Source organism: Haliaeetus leucocephalus, unplaced genomic scaffold (assembly GCF_000737465.1).
Source record: "Haliaeetus leucocephalus isolate CR32 unplaced genomic scaffold, Haliaeetus_leucocephalus-4.0 Scaffold751, whole genome shotgun sequence".
In the NCBI taxonomy this organism is placed as follows: Eukaryota; Metazoa; Chordata; class Aves; order Accipitriformes; family Accipitridae; genus Haliaeetus; species Haliaeetus leucocephalus.
The window spans coordinates 13,356,525-13,374,722 of record NW_010973187.1 but is presented as its reverse complement, the minus strand read 5'-3'; the positions used below and the strand labels follow the sequence as shown (position 1 = coordinate 13,374,722).

Here is an 18,198-nt window from a genome sequence, read left to right as displayed (position 1 = left end):
CTGCCTCAACTGAGTGACCGCCCAAGCTGCAGGATAACAGAGCAGAAGGAGCCATGAGAGCCCGTCAGTGTAGCTTTTGCTGCTGTTTTAGCACGTCTTGAGGTGGAAGCGGGGACTGGAAAAGAGCCGAAGATTGATGATTTGCACTGGGGTATTCAACAATGCACCTACCACCAGAATTTCTGAGCGGCAGGAATAACACAACAACACAGCCTTTGAATGCAGTTTTGCGCTGATTTAATTTGTATTTCAAAAACAGATTCTGAAAGCAAAAGAATCTTTCCGAAAGCAAGGAAAAACATTGTGAAAGTGTATTGGGTCTGGCTGAGATGGCAAGAGGACCATTTCAGTGCACATCGCTCCACTCTGCCACCAGTGCATCCTGAGGAGCATCCAACTGATTCCCCGACCTGGCAGCACCAAAAGGCACCTTTTCCCAGACCTACCAGACTCAAAGGAGGACTCCTTCATTTCACACAGCCTTGGATCCATTGTACAAGGCCAATGGGAGGTTGATTTGCTGGCTCAGTAGCTCCCAACCCTGTCAGCCACATACTTCATTTGTGCCAGCGCTGCTCGGTAAGATATGATGCCACACCAGGTCATGTCTGAGGAACTCTACTAGTGATCATGTTGCAGCCCATCAATCCCATTTTTCCATGTGAGTGGTTGCTGCTTCCCCTTTATCCAGTTCCTTACACCATTGATTCTGCTGGTACCAATATCCCCGTCTTCATCAGCTGTACTAATAACTTCCCATGTGAGCTCATACTGAGCTTGTGTGAAACTCTGATTCATTTTATTTCTTTTGGGCAGAAAAAGAAGTTGGAAACGTTAAAAAACACACCCTTGCATAAATTCTTGCATAAAATCTTATGTTAGTACAGCATTGTTCCAAAGGTATGTCATGTGAGAAACTTTTAAAAAACAGCAATGAAAACACCAAGAAAATCAAGGTGTTCTTTCAAGACCTTAATTCTGCAATCATCTAAGATAACCACAGCAAATCTGTTCTTCCAGGTTAGGTTTTCTTTGACATTCAACCTCAGTGCAATTATTTTGTATTACTATAAAATGTTTTGTGATGCAGCATTTGGCTGAGTTACCAATACAGAGGTCAACAAAGCACACATAATTCTGCCTGCTGAGGCAGGGTCTGCACTCTCCGATCAGAGAAGCTCATTCTCAGGCATGTGTTTTCCACCCTGCTCTTCAGAGGTTGTTCTACAGGTTAATTCTTTCCCCTTGCACAAGCCGTGCTCGGAATTCCCAAACATCCTTAAAAGAAAAAAGAAAAAAAAAAGAGACAAAGGAAAAGCCTTAAGGGCCAGCAAAAACAGTGACCAGGATTCCAGTTTACAGAGATGGAAATAGATACAGCATTCTCAGCTTAGCTACCTACCCATAAAAACATACCAAAACATTTACTGAATATCATTTCAAATCCTAAATATCAAGAACAAAAATACAGCACAAACTGAGGAAGAGGTGCAACCTCCACCCCCAGGAGGCAGGTTGTTTGCAGGTGTTACACAGATGGTAAGATGCCCATGGTTCAATTCTGGAAGGCGGCAGAAGAGGAAACATGAGCAGCACAGAGAACATTACCCTTGCAGAAGTCACCCTCGCCTTCTTGTGCACACAGTGCCTCCCTTGTGCGCCTTTGGGTGATCAAAAAAGCTCACCAACGGACTACACCTCGCATACTGCTGCCCATGAGCAAGTGATGTTCCTTGTGCAGCAGAAACCAGCGGGAAATAACGGATATGAATGCAAGCCCTTAGCCAGAAATCAGGTGCTGGGCAGACATTGCTGCAGATTGTAAAGCAGAGACCACCACCGGTGTTTGCTTCATGGAGGTAAGTCTTGGGCAAGCTCCAACCTCAGTTTCCCTGTATGGGGATTACTTAGTTCTTATCATTGGTCTTGTGAAGGTGAAACATAAGAGCTGGGTACTCCTCTGGGAGAAAGGTCCAACTCTGGTTAAAAAAAACCTTAAAGCTACATGAAAACACACAGACTCATCTGAGGCTTCTATGGGCACAACCTCATTTCCACTCACGAGAAGGAGAGAGCCTCGCTACGCATCACTTTGGATTTCACTGTGTACCTAAATAACTCCAGGTACCAAAAGTCAAGAAAGCTGTAACTTTACAGACAACATGTAAGATCAGGCTTGCAAAACACAGCTGGACACCCCACCATACCAGCCACACTGTGGGAAAAACCAAACCACACCAAAAACCCCAAAGGTGAAAAAGAAAGTCCTCTCTTCCAGAATGCCCTAGATATTGTAACATCTGTAAAATATGTAAATTTTAAAAGAAAATCACTGTTATATCTAGACTTTACTGCCTTGACACTGGCTATGCACATATTTGAGAACTGCTGCAGATTAAGAAATTCATAACAGTTCCACCCCAATAACAAGGTTTATTTTTCTTTCAGTGGCTGAATCCCTCAAGAATGTAGATTTGCTTTCTGTTTTACACAATGATTTCAGTTATTCAGCAAGAGTCCTTTACTCCCTTTTTCTTTTTTTTTCTTTTTTTGAGGCAGATGTATATCACTGCTGACATACCTGCTGTAGCCCCAAGTCTAAACAATTGATGTGGGATTATATTTAACCAAAAAAATTCAGTCTACTATTACAGTGAGATGTAGCTACTTGTTTTAAAAGGAAAATCCACCTGCCATTCAGAGGGGAAACTGTAAGAACTGTGGACATACAAACCATGGACAAGAACTGAATTCATTGCACCTTCTTATACTTGCAAATTCAAGGCAAGAGATGACCACGTCTTCCTATTTACATAGCGCAGTCCAAATATAACTGCAAAGAGCTGCGGTTCACACACACTCCCCACAACAAACAAGTGAATCAGGAGATGCAGTGAAGGGCAAAGCTTGCATAGACTTCACCTATTCCTGCCTTGCCATGTTAGCCCTCTCCACTGCTACCCAGTGGGGCGAAGTCTAGACCCCCTCAAATGGTGTAAGAAGTGCACGTGAGCAGCCTCAGAGCTGAGCCATCGCAACAGCAGAGTCTGCAGCTCCTCCTCACTTATGCTACATCATCAGTTGCAGTCGCATAATGAAGTGCTGATTTAATCTCCATCAACTCAGCCGGCACTGGAAGGGATCAAGGCGTGCTCACAAAACCCATTTTGACAAGCAGAGCTGGAGGAGGAACTTCCAGAGCTCAAGGGATGGGAAGGGGCTGCCCAGAGAGCAAGGCCACTTCTCCGGCATAGCAAGAAGCAGCCTTATGACAAAAAAGGCCCCAAAAAAGCCTGCCAGTCATCCTGTGAACACCAGGTCTTTTATTCTGCCAAGCACCTCTGCTTGGCACAACTTGATCTGCCAAACTGGGCAGAGCAAAAAGCACAAATCTGTTGCACAAGAGAGACTTAGGAAAGGGAACTGACCTGGACTGTAACAAAGGGCATATAGCCAAGTCTTACCCTGAGCTCCACAGAAGTCGTGTTGTATTTCTTGTGAGCCATTTCTACCACTTCTTTCTCCAGGTGCTCTTGGGTCGTGTCCTTAACATCAATGTAGTAGCACTCAGAGCTGGCAAAGTGACAGCTTATACTCTGCGTGAGGAAATCGGGCATCACTCACTACCACATTGATTACAAACGACCAGTGGAAAAAAATCTCATGCATCCCAGATCATGGATACCCCACCCCTTCCTTACAGATCATGTCAGCAAATTACTTCTTCCTTTCTAAGCACTCCTGCTCTCCTGAGGATGTCCCACTGGAGAAATTTGCCTGCTGACATGCTCTTCTTCCTTCCCTCCTCTCCCAAACAGTCCCCCAGCATGAACCGTACTACTTGATCTCAGAATATCAGCAACTAGAGTGGGAATAGGGAAAGTCAGAGTGGGAGCAGACCTGTGTGTTCAGTAAGGGTTCTTACTTTCTGTGCCCAGATAGTCATATCAAACCACTTACTTTGTAATCAGTTCTTGTTTAAGCAGAGTCTAGAGGAAATAAATAGAAATGCCCCACCGGAAAAAGCTGTTCTTTCATTACATGAGCTATGCCAGCTGTAAGCAAGATCACACCAGACCTTAAAAGGTGCTGGACCATAACCTGGCTCAGAGAGATCCAGGATACTCACTGATTTACCCCAAAGCAGACAAATGTTGGGATTTGGCACAGTATGAGGAAGCTCTTGTGTTTCTGCAGGATACTAAACAGGACTATTGCTCCACTAGCCAGGAAAGAGCCAGCAGATGAGACTTTCGGTAACTGATGTCCTGTCTGCTTTCAGGATTGCAGGAGGAAGAAATTCCACACCAGCAAACTACTACTGGGGCTGAAAGAACAGGCCATATAATAGTCGATGCAGGTAAACGAAAATAAAAATAGAGCAGCCTGTGTTGCAGTGCATGAGGGGAAATATCTGCATTGCTACCAGTGCCTATAGTAGAGGCTACAATTAGTTCCCTTATGCGCCTGGATGAATACACTTCTGAGAAAGGATCAGGCCTCCAAAGGAGGGCACTTTTGCCTGTTTCAGTTAAAGAATCATGATGCAAAATAAATAGAAGATGTGTAATCAAATCTATAATAGAAAATTGGGTTGTGTTATCATATAAATAAATATTATTTATTGGATGATGGAGGCTCCTGCTATCCAGAGATGAGATACCAGGAAGGAAAGGGGAAGAAAGTTAGAGAAGCTCCTGATATTTGGGACAGCTGAAAAGCACCTACTGAAAAAGCACGTCTAGCCAGCCAGCCATGCTTCAAACATAGATTCAACACCTAATTACTACTCTGGCTCTGTTTTTCTCAAGCAGCCCCACAGCATGCTCTTCTCCCAAAAGACAAGAGATGTTTAAAAATGAAAAATAAAAAAGAGAGTGTAAAAGTATATTAGGAAGCTAAAAACTCATTAAAAAGTTCATCCACATTTTCATGAGCTTGGAAGGGGGGGGGGATAGTTTGATCAGTTTTAAAAAATAAAAATATCAGAAGCTATATCAAGAGATGGTTTCCTACCTTTCGGAAACCTGATGTCTTGTTTATCCCAGAGCCATGAATGAGCAGGGGATGGAAGAACACCGTGTCTCCCTTCTCCATGACAAGGTGAACCCTGGGACTCTTCTCATCCTCATCAAGCAGCCCATGGAAAAGTTTGTTGGCTTTACCCTAGAAAAAAAGGCTGAGTTGAAATCACTCGGTTAAAATTAGAGCAAGTGCCGATTCTCAGTGTGAGGGACAGCGGGGACAGCTACTGATCTGCTTTCCTCTGGACAGTGTATTCGGTATGTCCAACTAAGACCCTGCACACTTGTCTACAAGTCTTCCTACTTCAAGCCTGAGGTACAACAAAATAATGCTTTTTCTATTTTCTGAAGCTGGATTCAGACAATTAAGAACATTTCTCAGCTGGAGAGAACAGAGAAGAGCACTGGGGAATCCCACAAGTGTGGCCTGATGCCATATTGGGGTCCAGCCTTCTGTTCCCAGTATAACCATCACCAACACCAGGCCAGGTCAGGAAACATCCGTTCATAAGGGGAAGATACCACTTCATATTTAATTGCATCCAGTTGTTTACTATCCAATTTCTCCTCTTTGGGACGGTACACATGCTCACCAGGCAGGAACAAATTCACAGGAGGAGAAAGAGTCCTCAGACTTGGCAAGGGCAGTGGAAAACAGTTGCATGTGTTTATGCCGTTATGCCAGGACACGCTGGACAATTTCTAGGTGAAGGTGGGAACAGAGGCAAATCTACCCAGGTTACACAGAGTGAGGCCAACCAAGTAACTCTCTCCCAAAGCAACAAGTCAACGTTTGCACAAACAGAAAAACCATCCCTGAACACCTCAGCTTTGACCTGCGCATCATCACTCCACGGTGAGCTCTCCCCAGCCAAAGTGTGGTCCTCTCATGCGCGCCCTTCCCAAGTCCCCTGTGACGATCTACCTCCCGCTTTGGATAGCTGTGAGGCTTCAGGGGTTCCTTGTGCGTCCCTGGCTGCACAACCAGGCAGCCGTTGTCCTGGTCAGCCCTCTCCATGGCGGTCCAGGCGCACACGATGCGGGCCGCAGGCCGGAAGGGGAAATAGTGCAAGTCCTGATGCATGGGGTGGAGAAAAGTCTGTTTATCTGCAACACAGGTTTGAAACCTTCAACCTCAACAAATGTGACACAGCCTTTTCCTTCCCATTAAACCATTGCACTTGTTGTGATATGTCCTAAGAAGCTGCTGCTTGCCACTGGAGAGACTTTGTGTACTCAGTGTCTGCTCCAGCCCACCACTGCCTTGGAAGCCAAATGGGTTAGCTTACAGCCCATCCCAGGGTGGACCAAGAGCACAGCGGTGGCTCTTGGGTCAGCAATGGCATGGGGACACAGTGAACGCCAGGAGGCTGCCTGGCTGCGCGATCCCTCAGAAGACTCCTTTTGCTGGCCTTCACCACCACGAACTCCCTGCCAAGTTTTCACCATTCGCTTTGGCTGCTCTCCAGCTTTGTGAACTTTAACCAGAACGGTGTTGCAGAAACCTTTCTCGGTACAAAGACTTCCAAACAGCCGTGATGTCTGTAGTCACTTGGATCTATTGCTGTGTTGCAAGCAGAATCAACCCTGTCTGTGCTGCATCCAACACATGTTTATTTAGCCTTCTTTAAAAAAAAAAAAAATCATCTCAATTTATGGACTGCAGCCTCCCCAGACAGTCTACCCAGCACTCTATTAGCCTTCTCCCTAGAGGCTTTTTGCCATGAAGTCTAAACAAAAACAAATGTTTCCAAAGTTGTGTTTGTTACTTCTTTTCCCACTCTGGAAATTGAAACATATCATCCACACCCAAACAGCCTTTTATATATTATTTATATATTTACTTTCCCATTGAGTTTGCTCCTCAAATAGATATAGTTAGGATGTTTCCACTTGCCTCGTTTGCCATATATTTAGACTTTGGGCAGTCTCAAAAACTCTCCTGAGATCTGCACCTCTCCTAAAGTACTCCTCAAAGATATTGAATGGAGACCTTGCAAATATGGAGCAGCTTCCCATTTCCTGTCTGTTATTGTTTTGGATTTACTTCAAAAATGTATGGTCTCCTGTTGAATTTCCAAACCAAAATGACACAGCCTTCTGTGGAGTATTTAAGATGACAAGTGGAGATGACTTGAACAAACTCAGTATTTTAATAACTCAGTGCATTATGTATCTGCTCAGAAGCTGCACACTTGAGAATGAGAAACATAACTCAGGTCTCAACTTCACTAAACCAAAACAGCTTATGCAGAGTCAAAGCTACTTTGAAAAACTGTAATATGGTTAGTCCAGTTCTCTTCCTCTCTCCCTGCCCATCACCCTTGTATAAATTATGAGCTCAATTTCCAGCAGCAGGAGCCAAAGCCAGGCTTCAAAATCCTTCTTTTGGCACCTATTCAAGTATCTTCATATCAAAGCGCTGAGCGTGCAACAACTGTCAGTGAGGTCAGGAGCATATAAACTCCAAGCAAAGGATGATCTCTGTATTTATTGCCTTTTACCGGGGTCCACAGAAGCACTTGTTTTCAACACGTTTGAAAAGTCAGGCTTAAAAAGCATGTCATGTTTTAAACCTTGGGCCTTTATGCAAGTACAGCTGGCTGAACAGGGAGCTTGCTTCCCCACTTTAAACATGTGAGTGCTGCAGCCAAGACAACCACCATCTTTAGCAAACAAATATCCACTGAACACTGAAAGATAAGAAATGTTATCTCATTAAGCCAAGGTAAAAAGAAAACAAACTATTACCAAAGTGGCCTCATAAATTTTCAACATTACTTTGTTTTAATTTGTCTCATTTTTTCCAAAGAGCTTTTCTAAAACACTAAGTTCAATTTTGGCCAGATAGACAGCATACACACAACAATTTCTCTATTTTACTCTTATCCAAGTTTTCCTTACCAGAATCTGGAAGTTTATTGATCAGCATGGTGTGCATTGCCATGATGTTAGGCCCTGTGAAGCACTCAACATATTTGAGGACCTACAGGGAAGAAAATATTAGAAAAAAAAAAAAATTAGAAGCATGAAAGACAAGAGGAAAGATTGCTGAGGAAGCACTGGGCCCTGGATGTTTGGCTGAGGACTAGGGTACAGGAGGAGGAGGTTGGGATGGAGGGATGCAGGACGGGAGGCAGGATCTGGCATGGCACACAAACAGGCATGGTGGTAGGAGGCCAAGATGGAAGATGGTGCAGCAGGCTGCTGGGTGGGGTTGAAAAGATGGGGAGAGTCATACTTCCACAAAGCTGTGGCTGTCTGCCACAACATGAATATTGGCTACACAGCTGGACCTGCCCAGAGAGCAGATGCTTTGCCTGATTAAAAGACATTCAGAAAATGTTGCTGATCTGTCCTACTAGCCTGGCACGGTTTGGGCTAGTCGCATTCCTGACTGGCTCCGCACCACAGGAGCAGAGAAGCACTCCTTTAAGTCTTCTGCCCTGACTAACATCCATCCCATGTTCATGCAGAACACTCTTAAAAGATGGCTTGATATTCCTTCCTCGCATATGTACTTATGGGAGTGACATACAGGGGCTCTAAGGGATAAAGGGTATAGCTTTAGCGGAACCAAAAAAAGCTTCTTCGCATAGGCATTAAAACATTCATATAGACTCTTCCACCACCATCCCCCTTTTTGTTGTTTTTTTTTTTAATTTTACCTCTGGCAGAGTACAGTATCTGAACAACTCTTCGTCTTCCTGGAAGTCCTGTACTTTATTAACTACTTTTTCAGACTGACCATACTGGGATCTCAGGGACTCATCTTTCATAATCATAGCTCCTGGTACACTGACCTCTTTTTTACAGATCCTTATGAACTCTTTCCTGCAAAGCAGAGGGAATGTCCGTGTTGGGAGAGTCCAGATTCCTCCAGCTTCCCAGAGCTCCCTCGGGATGCTGTTGCACACAGGACCCCCCAGCACCTTGGGCAAGTGCCCCGTACCTGAAGCGCTCAATGTCTTCGTCAGAAACAAGCTTCTTAACAACCAGATACCCATTGTCTTCATAGAACTGCCTTTGCTCTGTGGTGAGGACATCGTTGTCCAGGGTATAGCTGAGACACAGAGGAGAAACACGTTAGTAGGGCTGGGCAGAGCAATGGGACCACCGATGGCAAGACCTGGCAGGAAGATGGTGACATGTGGGGGATCAGAGGCTGCTGGGGAGAATCAGTGAGAAACCCTCCCCACTTGCATGTCCACCTCAGCTCTGCAGGTGTATGGCTTTTCCCATGCCCCAGCAGAGCTGGCATGGTATGTCCATGGCAGTGCAGCATCTCTGCCCACAGCCACCCACTACTTCTGTGACAGAATTCAAAGCATCCCCTTTGTGCCCTCCCAAAGTGGAGAAGTGAGCAGGAAAGCTGGGATCGGTCCTCAGCAGCTTCACTCTCCACAGCGATACTGAAGCACACGGGAATAGTCTCTGCAGTCAGGTTATCCGCTCAGACATTTTCAAGATGCACGGTTAAGCTTTTTTATTAAACTACAGTTAAACAAAGGAGAATATACCCTCGCAATATGAAAGGCTACACAATACCTAGTGATCAACATGTGTGCTAGGGTGGAAAAAACAATTGAGTTCTGCAGGTGGTTTTTTTTTTATCTCTACAAAGGAAGATACAGCTTACCAAAAATTCCCTGGCTGAGGAGCAGCACTAGCTTGGGCTGAAGTAGGAACACTTGTCTGGGATGGAAATTAAGGACTATATGCTCAAGCACAACAGAGTAGAAGAACACCTATACACGTGTCCTGAATCCTACAATGTGGTTCATCTTAAAGATAAATACTGTGCTGGACATTCAATTCATGTTCTTGTTTATTTTGCTTCTAAAAACATCTCTCCCACCTTCAGAGTTACACACCTGGCAGAGAAGTATAAAATAACAGCATAATACAGCCTTGTCCACACATATAGAAGTCAGTACAAAGTGCCTGAGACTCCAGAGTAATCCACAGGCCTCAATTCATCTCCCAGAACATCAAGACACTCAATGAGATGCTCAGTGGAGATGTTTACTTGCCCAATTTCCCTCCCTATGCTCCTACCCAAAACCTGCATTGCCTCCTGGGGGTGCTTCTCCATCTCTCCTCTCCTAACATAGGTGTCCCAAATTTGGAGCCAGAAGTCATATGGGGGTGAACCTAGGACTTCACATTCCCATGCGGTGGTGCAAACCCTCACGTTCTCTCCAGTTACTGCAGAGATTAGGTCCCTCCCAAACTGGATAGGGAGAGCACAAAGAGAGGAGAGCTATGGGCTTGTATTCCACCTCAATTCAACAGGTCTAAATAAACACAGTTGCGTTCTGCTATGCAGAGAGAGGCATTCTCATGACAGAGCAATTAAACCCCACTTGCTAATGAAGCCTCACAAGAGCTTCATGCATGGTATTGAAGCCTCACCCAGGGGCAAGGACAAAAAAAAGAGCATTTTCATGCAGATCTTTGCATCTGCACATGCATGTTTGGAGACCCCCTGTGCTTCAAGGTTTTATGTAAACCAAAGACCTTACCGCTCACCACTACCTTTTAAATGTGCCATAAAAGCATGCACGTTTCTGGAATAAGAAATAGGTTTCATCACAATTGTGACTACAGTCCCTACACCAGGAAGCTTAAACATTAGCTGGTCAAGAGTCACATACAGTGGTGGGAGAAGAAGCATGACACATGCAAAAATGTGTAGCAAAAATGATGAGCCAGAGGAAGGAAAAGGTGCTGAGAACTTGATAGAAGGGAGACAGAAAGAAGAGGACATGGGGAGACCAGGTGGAAACCACCACAGCAGGTCCCAGAGCAAGGGATTCCCCAACTGCTCCACACACCACATTTCAGGTCCAATTTCAGTGAAAATGGGACTCCTGGCCATTCAGGCTCCTGAATGTCCACAGACAACTGATGGAGACACAGGCACTTGGTTGAAGCACACCTCCACCTCCCAGAACGGGGGGAGAGCAGACAAGTCCACCAAGTGCTGGACTCCGTTTGAACACCTTCCTCCCAGGCTTTGTAGCACCTCTTCCTCTCACCAGTTTTGCTCTTGCCACCTTACATCGCTCGAAGCACAAGTTTGGGTTGCTTGGACAACTGAGAACAAGAGGTACACTGGCTGGGAAGGAGCCACCACCGTTCCTACTTGCACCTTTGTCTAATGGCAGTCTGAGTCAACTACTATCCATCTGTCTTCATATTTTTAATATATTTGAAGACTCCTACATCCTGTTTGATCACATCCTCTGTCAATTTATTATAATTCAGAGGTAACTTGTCAGCATTCAGCTCTCACCAAGAATCAGCAGCATTTAATTTTTTTTTTTTTTAAAGCAAGATTTACGGCAGCAGCTTTAAAAATACTATCAGCAAGCAGCCTTCATTTAACTTTTGGAAACATGGGACAGACCAACGTGAAAACTTTATTCTGCCCTGGTTTCCTTTCTCTGACCCATCATAAAGCTGGCAGCCTCCAACATTTCCACCTCATTTCCCACTCACAAACCAAACCTTGAAGTTTTTCCTGCTGCTGGTCTACCAGTCAAGTCTGTACCTCTCAACCAAGTCTGAGACTTGCTGTGCAATTGCTAAACCTTGCAGTTTATCATCTCCCCCAAACCCACAAATCTCTAGGAGGAAAATTCGCTGCAGGTAACCCCCCTGCTCAGTGCTGGGGCAGATGTGCCATGGGGTGCTGCCAAGAGGTGGATGGCTCATCAGATGCACATCCCAGCACTCAACAGGCTGCAGGGCTGAAGCTGATGGAGAAAGTACCAGGCAGCAAGATGTTTTTGGGGTGGGATGGGTGCTGACCCCAAAACACCAGTCGGGGTTGCCAGGGGAAGCGCTGCCCTGCTGCATCCCCGCTTGCCGAGGGGCTGCATGGGGCACAGCCCCCCTGCACGTCACCATCCCATAACCAGGGCACATGGCAGGGACCTCGCCTCTGTGTCCTTCCTGGGCAGGGTGTCCTTGTAGGGCAAACCACCACCGAACCCCTCCTCGGCACCCACGCACACACAAGTACGCAGGCTGCAGGGGCGATGGGCAAAGCTCGCTGGGGTGGGGGAAGCAGAGCCCTGACCCCAATAGGGACAACATCCCCCCTCCCCGCCGCCCCGATCCCACATCAGAAAGGATACGGGAGCAGGGGTTGCTCCCAGCCGTGGGGAGAGGTGCCGGAGGATGGCATCCAGCCGAGCTGCCGGCCCTGACTGCTTCCCGTGCTGTTCCATCGTGTCCGGGCAGTCGGAGAGCTCTGTCACCAACCTGACCCTACAAACACAGCCGGAGAGGAGCGGGGCCCTGTTGGCGTCTGCAGCTTTCGCCTCGGCTGCACATGCGCCAGCAGCCGTGCATGCTCAGAAGGGCTGCAGAAACCCTGCCGGGAGCCTGTAAGGGTAAATTGGCAGGGTTTGCAGATGGGAGGGCCTGCTGGAGGCTGGGACGTACGTGGGGAAAGCTCAGCACATGCTTTTTTTTTGCACGTCCCTCCCCGCCTTCCCGTATTTTTCCCCTTCTCTGCCAGCAGTTACTGAGCTGCAAGGATTTCATCAGCCCTGTGCAGAGAGCAATGCTTGGCGGTCTTGGGCACAGACCACAGCCAGCACGGATATTTTCTTTATCTCCTGGCTGTCAGAGCTTGCCTCATCCCTCCACGAACCAGTTTGGAGAGATTTTTATGGCTCCACTGTCACCCCAGCGTGGTGGCAGAGCGTGTTTCCCAAGTACCTCATTTGCACTGAGAGAGATCTGGGATGTCTGCAGCCTGCAAGGCAGGGTATTGTGCTGGGTGGCCTTTCTGTGCAGCCTTCTGGGACAGGTCTGATGCTTTTGAGTAAGAAAAGAGGGAAAGGAACAAAAGGAGTCACAGTGCAGCACCTGGGGAGGTGGGAGGGGAGGAAAAAAAAGCCCGGAGGGGAAAACCTGGGGTAGGGAGAGGGGAAAGAAGCATAAAAAATGGGCAGCTGCAAACAGAGGTTGCAAAAAATAAGCTGTAGAGGCTTGGTGTTCCCCTGAAGCTGGGATATGCTTAAAAGTGGCTTATTCAATAAACACTGTCCTTGGCACACTCTCATCTGCCTTCATTAACACCATGAGCGCATCAACTGACACATTTGAGGACAACAGTATTAAGGGGCTGAAAACAGCCCCATAACTAAGACCTGCAGCACAGTTCAGGAGATGATTTTCATCATCTTTGCACATGTCCCTGTTGCCACTGCACCGTAGTGCCTCACCACTTCTGCAAAGTGGACTTCAGGCCCCCCGTGTCATGGTTCAGACTAGCTTGTGGCATTAGTGTGACACTCAGTTCATCCTTCAAGCCCTACACCGTGAAGCCGATGCTGCTGGAAGGTGGGGTATCTCCTGCTGGAATTTGCTGTCCTTCATCTTTCCCCTTTCCCTGGGCCAAGGGGATTCATCTCTGACTGTGACATAGCAGGGAGGTTGGAGAAAGAAGTAAGAGCTCCGAGGAGGATGAAGGTGGGAGGAAGGCAGTGTGCTGCCTGCTCCAGGTCCAGCCTTGCAGGCTGCTCTCTCACCTACTCTCCCAGGAGATGGAGAAGTTGGGGATCTGGATGAAAAAGCCGGGAGAAGAGAGAGGAGTGGTAAACTGAGGGCAGCAAACCCAGTTACAAATACACTGTAATAATATAAGCTGGAGAGCAGCATCAGGAGTGGAAGGAAATTTTGCTAAGAATTTGCATTATTTTGCCAACCCAACGTACGCAGATAGATCTTCATACCTGCCAGTTTGTTCATAAACCCCTTGCTCATGAGCAATCCAGCCAGGCCCTGATCCCAAAGATACACCATCAAGAGTAAGTCCCTTGTTGCTCCGGGCAGTCTCATGATGATAGGGTATGCACCAAAACTCTGCACCACAGCTACTTTAGGAGGCCTAACTTCATTGTGCCACAGGTTTTGCTGGAATCTGAGGTGACGTGTTGACGGATCAAAAACTCAGCTGTCAATATACTAAGCTTCATGTTAGTGCTACAGATAAACAGAAGCTAAGGCATGGATAGGAGGTGCTTCGGAACTTAACCTGTATCTTAAAAGCTGATTCCCTTTAAAACTCAGTGGCAAAACTCCCAGTAATTTAAATAAAGATGTACCAGAGCAGGCTTACATAGTCCATTTGTGGCAGCTGCCTGGACGGGGGTGCATTCCTGTTTACAGCTCTTATGGTCAGTGGTTCCACGTATGCTCGGTGGAGTCACTCTTTTCAGAGGCTACAACAAAACACAGGCTGTTCACAGAAGTGGGACAAACAAGGTTAGGAATCCAGAAAAAACTCCTCAATACAATCTGGTGTAGTCACAGAGGCAAGCGTACAGGCACGGTGAAGGCACAACTAGCAGCAGCAGTGACAGGACCCAGCCCTTCATTGCCAACAAAATCAGACCTTTGACTCCTGAGCTATAGGAAAACTCTTAGTCATAGGTAAACAGAAAGTTAATAAAAGTCCCTCAAATCAAATTCAAGTGAGGAGGAAGGAAAAAAAAAAAAAGAAACGAGTAACAGTTTTATTACTGAAGTCCTAATTAGAACTGCACTGAAAGGTGTATTTACAATTCAGATATACACTGCAGTTACCTTCACAATCCAAACTGAAACAAGAACCTCAATAAAACTTTGTTTCAAAATTCAAGTAAGAGTCCCATCGAAAAGATAAAGAACAACAACACTACACATGCCAATTCTGACACAGACCTGTTTCCAACATAGATATTTCTTCCACTGGTATGTGTTTGACAGCATCTTATGCAAAGGTGTCTTTCATACCTGAAAAAAAATAAGCAAAAAGTAGTAAGTGATTTTGCTTTACTGATTTAGGAGTTTGAGAACTAAGATGCTTTTATACATACATAATACATGCTTATGTACATATATATATATATGCATTTTTAAACAAGAAGAACCTCAAAAAACTAATCTCTCTGTGCATTGAATACAATTATTCCTTTTTACTTACTGCTTCTCTGGTAATCTTGATAATACTACCAGTAATATCCAGTAATACTGGCTTATGCAGTAACTGCCATGTCACTGGACCACCCTGTTATATCACACCCCAAAATGATTCAGGATACCTCATCCACCTTGGCACTGAGGAGTGGGTGGTTGAGGCGACTGCCCTTTATTTGTACCCTCACGCTAATGCAGTCCACGATCAAACTTTAATACAACAGAAGATTGATCTCGGGCGTTGCTGGCACCACTCTGGGCTGCAGTGCTGAGAACCACACAGTGACATCAATGGCATGACAGCTGGTTGTGGTGTAGCGATGCACTCTAAAAACATACATGTGTGGACATGTATGAAAAACCCTGTCCTTTGCATCTTAATCTGATTTTTATTAAAAACAAACCCAACCCCAAAACAGTCCAGAGTGAATAATTTTCAAATCTGTTGATAAGCTTCACTACAGTGCAGACTGAATTTCATGAACCTGGCAAAAGAAACGAGGGAGAGATTTTCTTCTTTAGGAAAACTGATGGTGGCATTCATCTTTTTATTAAAATTAATGGCATTTAAGAGGGGCTGTGTCTTCACAAAGCATTTTTACAGCTATGTCTGTCAGTTTCCTGAATTTTATAGAACATTTTTATACAGCTGTTTTGCATTTGGCTTTTAGTTTTAATGTTTTCCTTTCATTAAATCACAAAACTAATAAAAACTAAATGATCAAAATTTCTCCAGCAGTACAGGAACGGTCCTAATGCACAGTGTTATAATTTAATAAGCATCTCAATTGACTATTAAAATCCACATTATGATCAGAACTGTAATTCCAAAGATGAGGTCTTCTGAAAGCTTAATTTACTGTGGTGGGAAGTGGCAGCTGCTCTAACTCAGCAAAATTAGCTTTTTTAACTTAGATGCCAGGGAAAACAGATGCAGACGCGACAAGAACAAGAACAACAAAATCCACCACCGGCGTGCAGGTTCATCTCTCATCACCAGAAGATTCACGAAGGGTTTCTACAGATACGTTAGCAGTGGAAGGGAGGCAAAGGAAAACACGGACCCAATGGAGAACAAAATAGCGGGGCAGAGTGACAAAGGACGTGGAAAAGGTCAGGGGTCTCGATGACTTTTCTGCCTTGGGCTTTGCTGGCATGGTCTGTTCTTGGCTTCCCTGTGCTGAGCAGTGGGGTCTGGGGCCACAGAGTATCACCCACCCACGCTGCAGCAGACTGCGCTGCAGACCACTGAAGCAGATTGTCTGGGCTTTTTCAAGTCTACGGGACCACGTGGGATTTATCTGTAGGAGACGACGTGACCACAAAGCTGCTCTCTCTCCTGGTGCCGGGAGAAGTTCCTGGCGACTAGAAAAAGGCAAACGTCGTACCTGTCTTCACAAAGGGCAAGGTTGGCAGGAACCCCTGGAAGTTCAGCAAAGGCAGAGTGCTGTACCTGCCACGGAGTAATCCCGTGCTGCAGGACAAGCTGGGTCCTGCCTGCCTGCAAAGCTGCTTTGCAGGAAAGGACTTGATGGACAAGTTGAGTATGAGCAAGCAGCGTGCGCTTGCAGTGAAAAGGACTGACTGTGTGCTGGGCTGCGCTGGCAAGAGTGCGGCCAGAGGGTCAAGAGAAGTGGTCCTTCCCCTCCATGAGGCAGTTTGTGAGACTACATCTGGACACTGTGTCTACTTTTGGGCTCCCCAGCACAGACACTGACATCCTGGAGCCAGTTCAGTGGAGAGCCACTAAAATGAGGGGGCTGAAGCACATGATGCACAAGGGAAGGCTGAGAAAATAGCTCAGCTTGAAGAGGAGAAGGCTCCAGGGAGATCCTACAGCTGTCTGCAAGTACCTAATGGGGGGAGACAGAGAAGACAGCCAAACCTTTCTTGAAAGTTTACAGCAAAATTGAGACAATAAGCACAAACTGCAGCAAGAAAAAAGTCCTGTTAGATGTAAAGAGAAAAAATTCTGCAGAATGGGGATGGCCAAACACTGAAATGAGGCGCAGAGATTGTGAAATCTCTGTCCTGGGAGATATTCAAAACCTGACTGCACACAGGCCTGAGCAACCTAACAGGACCTCAAGGTTGTCCCTGCTTTGGACCAGGAGACTGCAAGGCATCTGTTCCGTACCAAATTATTTGGCGAGTTCAGCTATGGTGGCAGGAGCATCGCGCAACTGACCTACTACAGTAAGGAACGTGCATCTGAACAAAAGTCTATTTTTACCTTAGAAATATCAGGACCATTTTTCTGTTGTTACTATTTCCCCCTCTCTGAAGGTTGGAGATGTGGGGCAACAGCTTTTTCATGTCTTAAAAAAATACAACAGAAAACATGTCAACATTGCAAGCAAAAGGACAAACCAGCTCTGGTTGGAATATCAACATTAGCTTAAATATGTCTTGTATGACAGAAGGAAAGATGTAGTGTCATGGTCTGGAGATGGGGCAGGCAACGAGGTACATAGCTGGAATCAGAGTCTGGAGCAGCAAAGCCTGTGCTGAAGTGCTGAAGTCTAAACTGCTGCTGCTGGAAGCAGAGCAAGCCAGATTAAAGCTAGTTTAGACGCACTTTGAGGATATCCTCCATGTGGAGGACACATGGTGTGTAAAGAGACAAGTTGAAGAGCATTGCCTTCCACAAAAGCAGAGTCCTGTCTCTAGCTCCTGGCCTCTGCTGAATTTCAAGCTTTGGGCAACCCGTACCCACCCACTGCAGCCTGGCTTCTCTCCAGCGTAAGAAACAGGGTCTCAGGGCTACAGCTGTCCCTAACTTCTGAGCTGCGGGTGCCCACCCACTCCTAAAGACACAGATGCCTTCAGAAGTACCAGAGACAGCTGGATCCATCACAGCCAGCCCTGAGCACTAAGAGCTTAAAAAAACCCCCAAGCTCTTGCTCTTCCTTCATGGTTGGCTCTTGCAATGCCAGCTGACCTCAGCAGTTAGTGAGCTGATGTGCACAAGTGTCCTTCACAGAGATGTTGCTCCTGCTGAGGTCCTACAGATCCCCAAAGGGATCCCCTTCTCCCTCATAACCACCCAGCCTGGGAAAAATGCCTATCCAAAGGCTGAATAAGAGGATATTTTATTACCCTTCCACTCTTCAAGCACCAGCCAGAAAGGTTGCCAATTATATTTCGTGGTCAAAATGCAGATGTACACCCAGAAGGTGACTCTTCCCACCTGTTT

The 18,198-nt window shown here is 46.0% G+C and overlaps 1 protein-coding gene across 1 annotated transcript; it reads right to left on the bottom strand.

The window, feature by feature from the left end:
• Positions 1–1,054: 1,054 nt before the first annotated feature.
• On the bottom strand, positions 1,055–12,286 carry PHYH (phytanoyl-CoA 2-hydroxylase). Its single transcript, XM_010580967.1, has 9 exons — positions 12,170–12,286; positions 9,664–9,719; positions 8,977–9,087; positions 8,693–8,858; positions 7,929–8,010; positions 5,950–6,131; positions 5,017–5,166; positions 3,465–3,596; positions 1,055–1,278 (listed from the first exon to the last, which is right to left on the bottom strand). The coding sequence occupies exons 1-9, from the start codon at positions 12,260–12,262 to the stop codon at positions 1,225–1,227; spliced, it is 1,026 nt and encodes a 341-aa protein (XP_010579269.1). The 5' UTR covers positions 12,263–12,286; the 3' UTR covers positions 1,055–1,224.
• Positions 12,287–18,198: the final 5,912 nt, after the last annotated feature.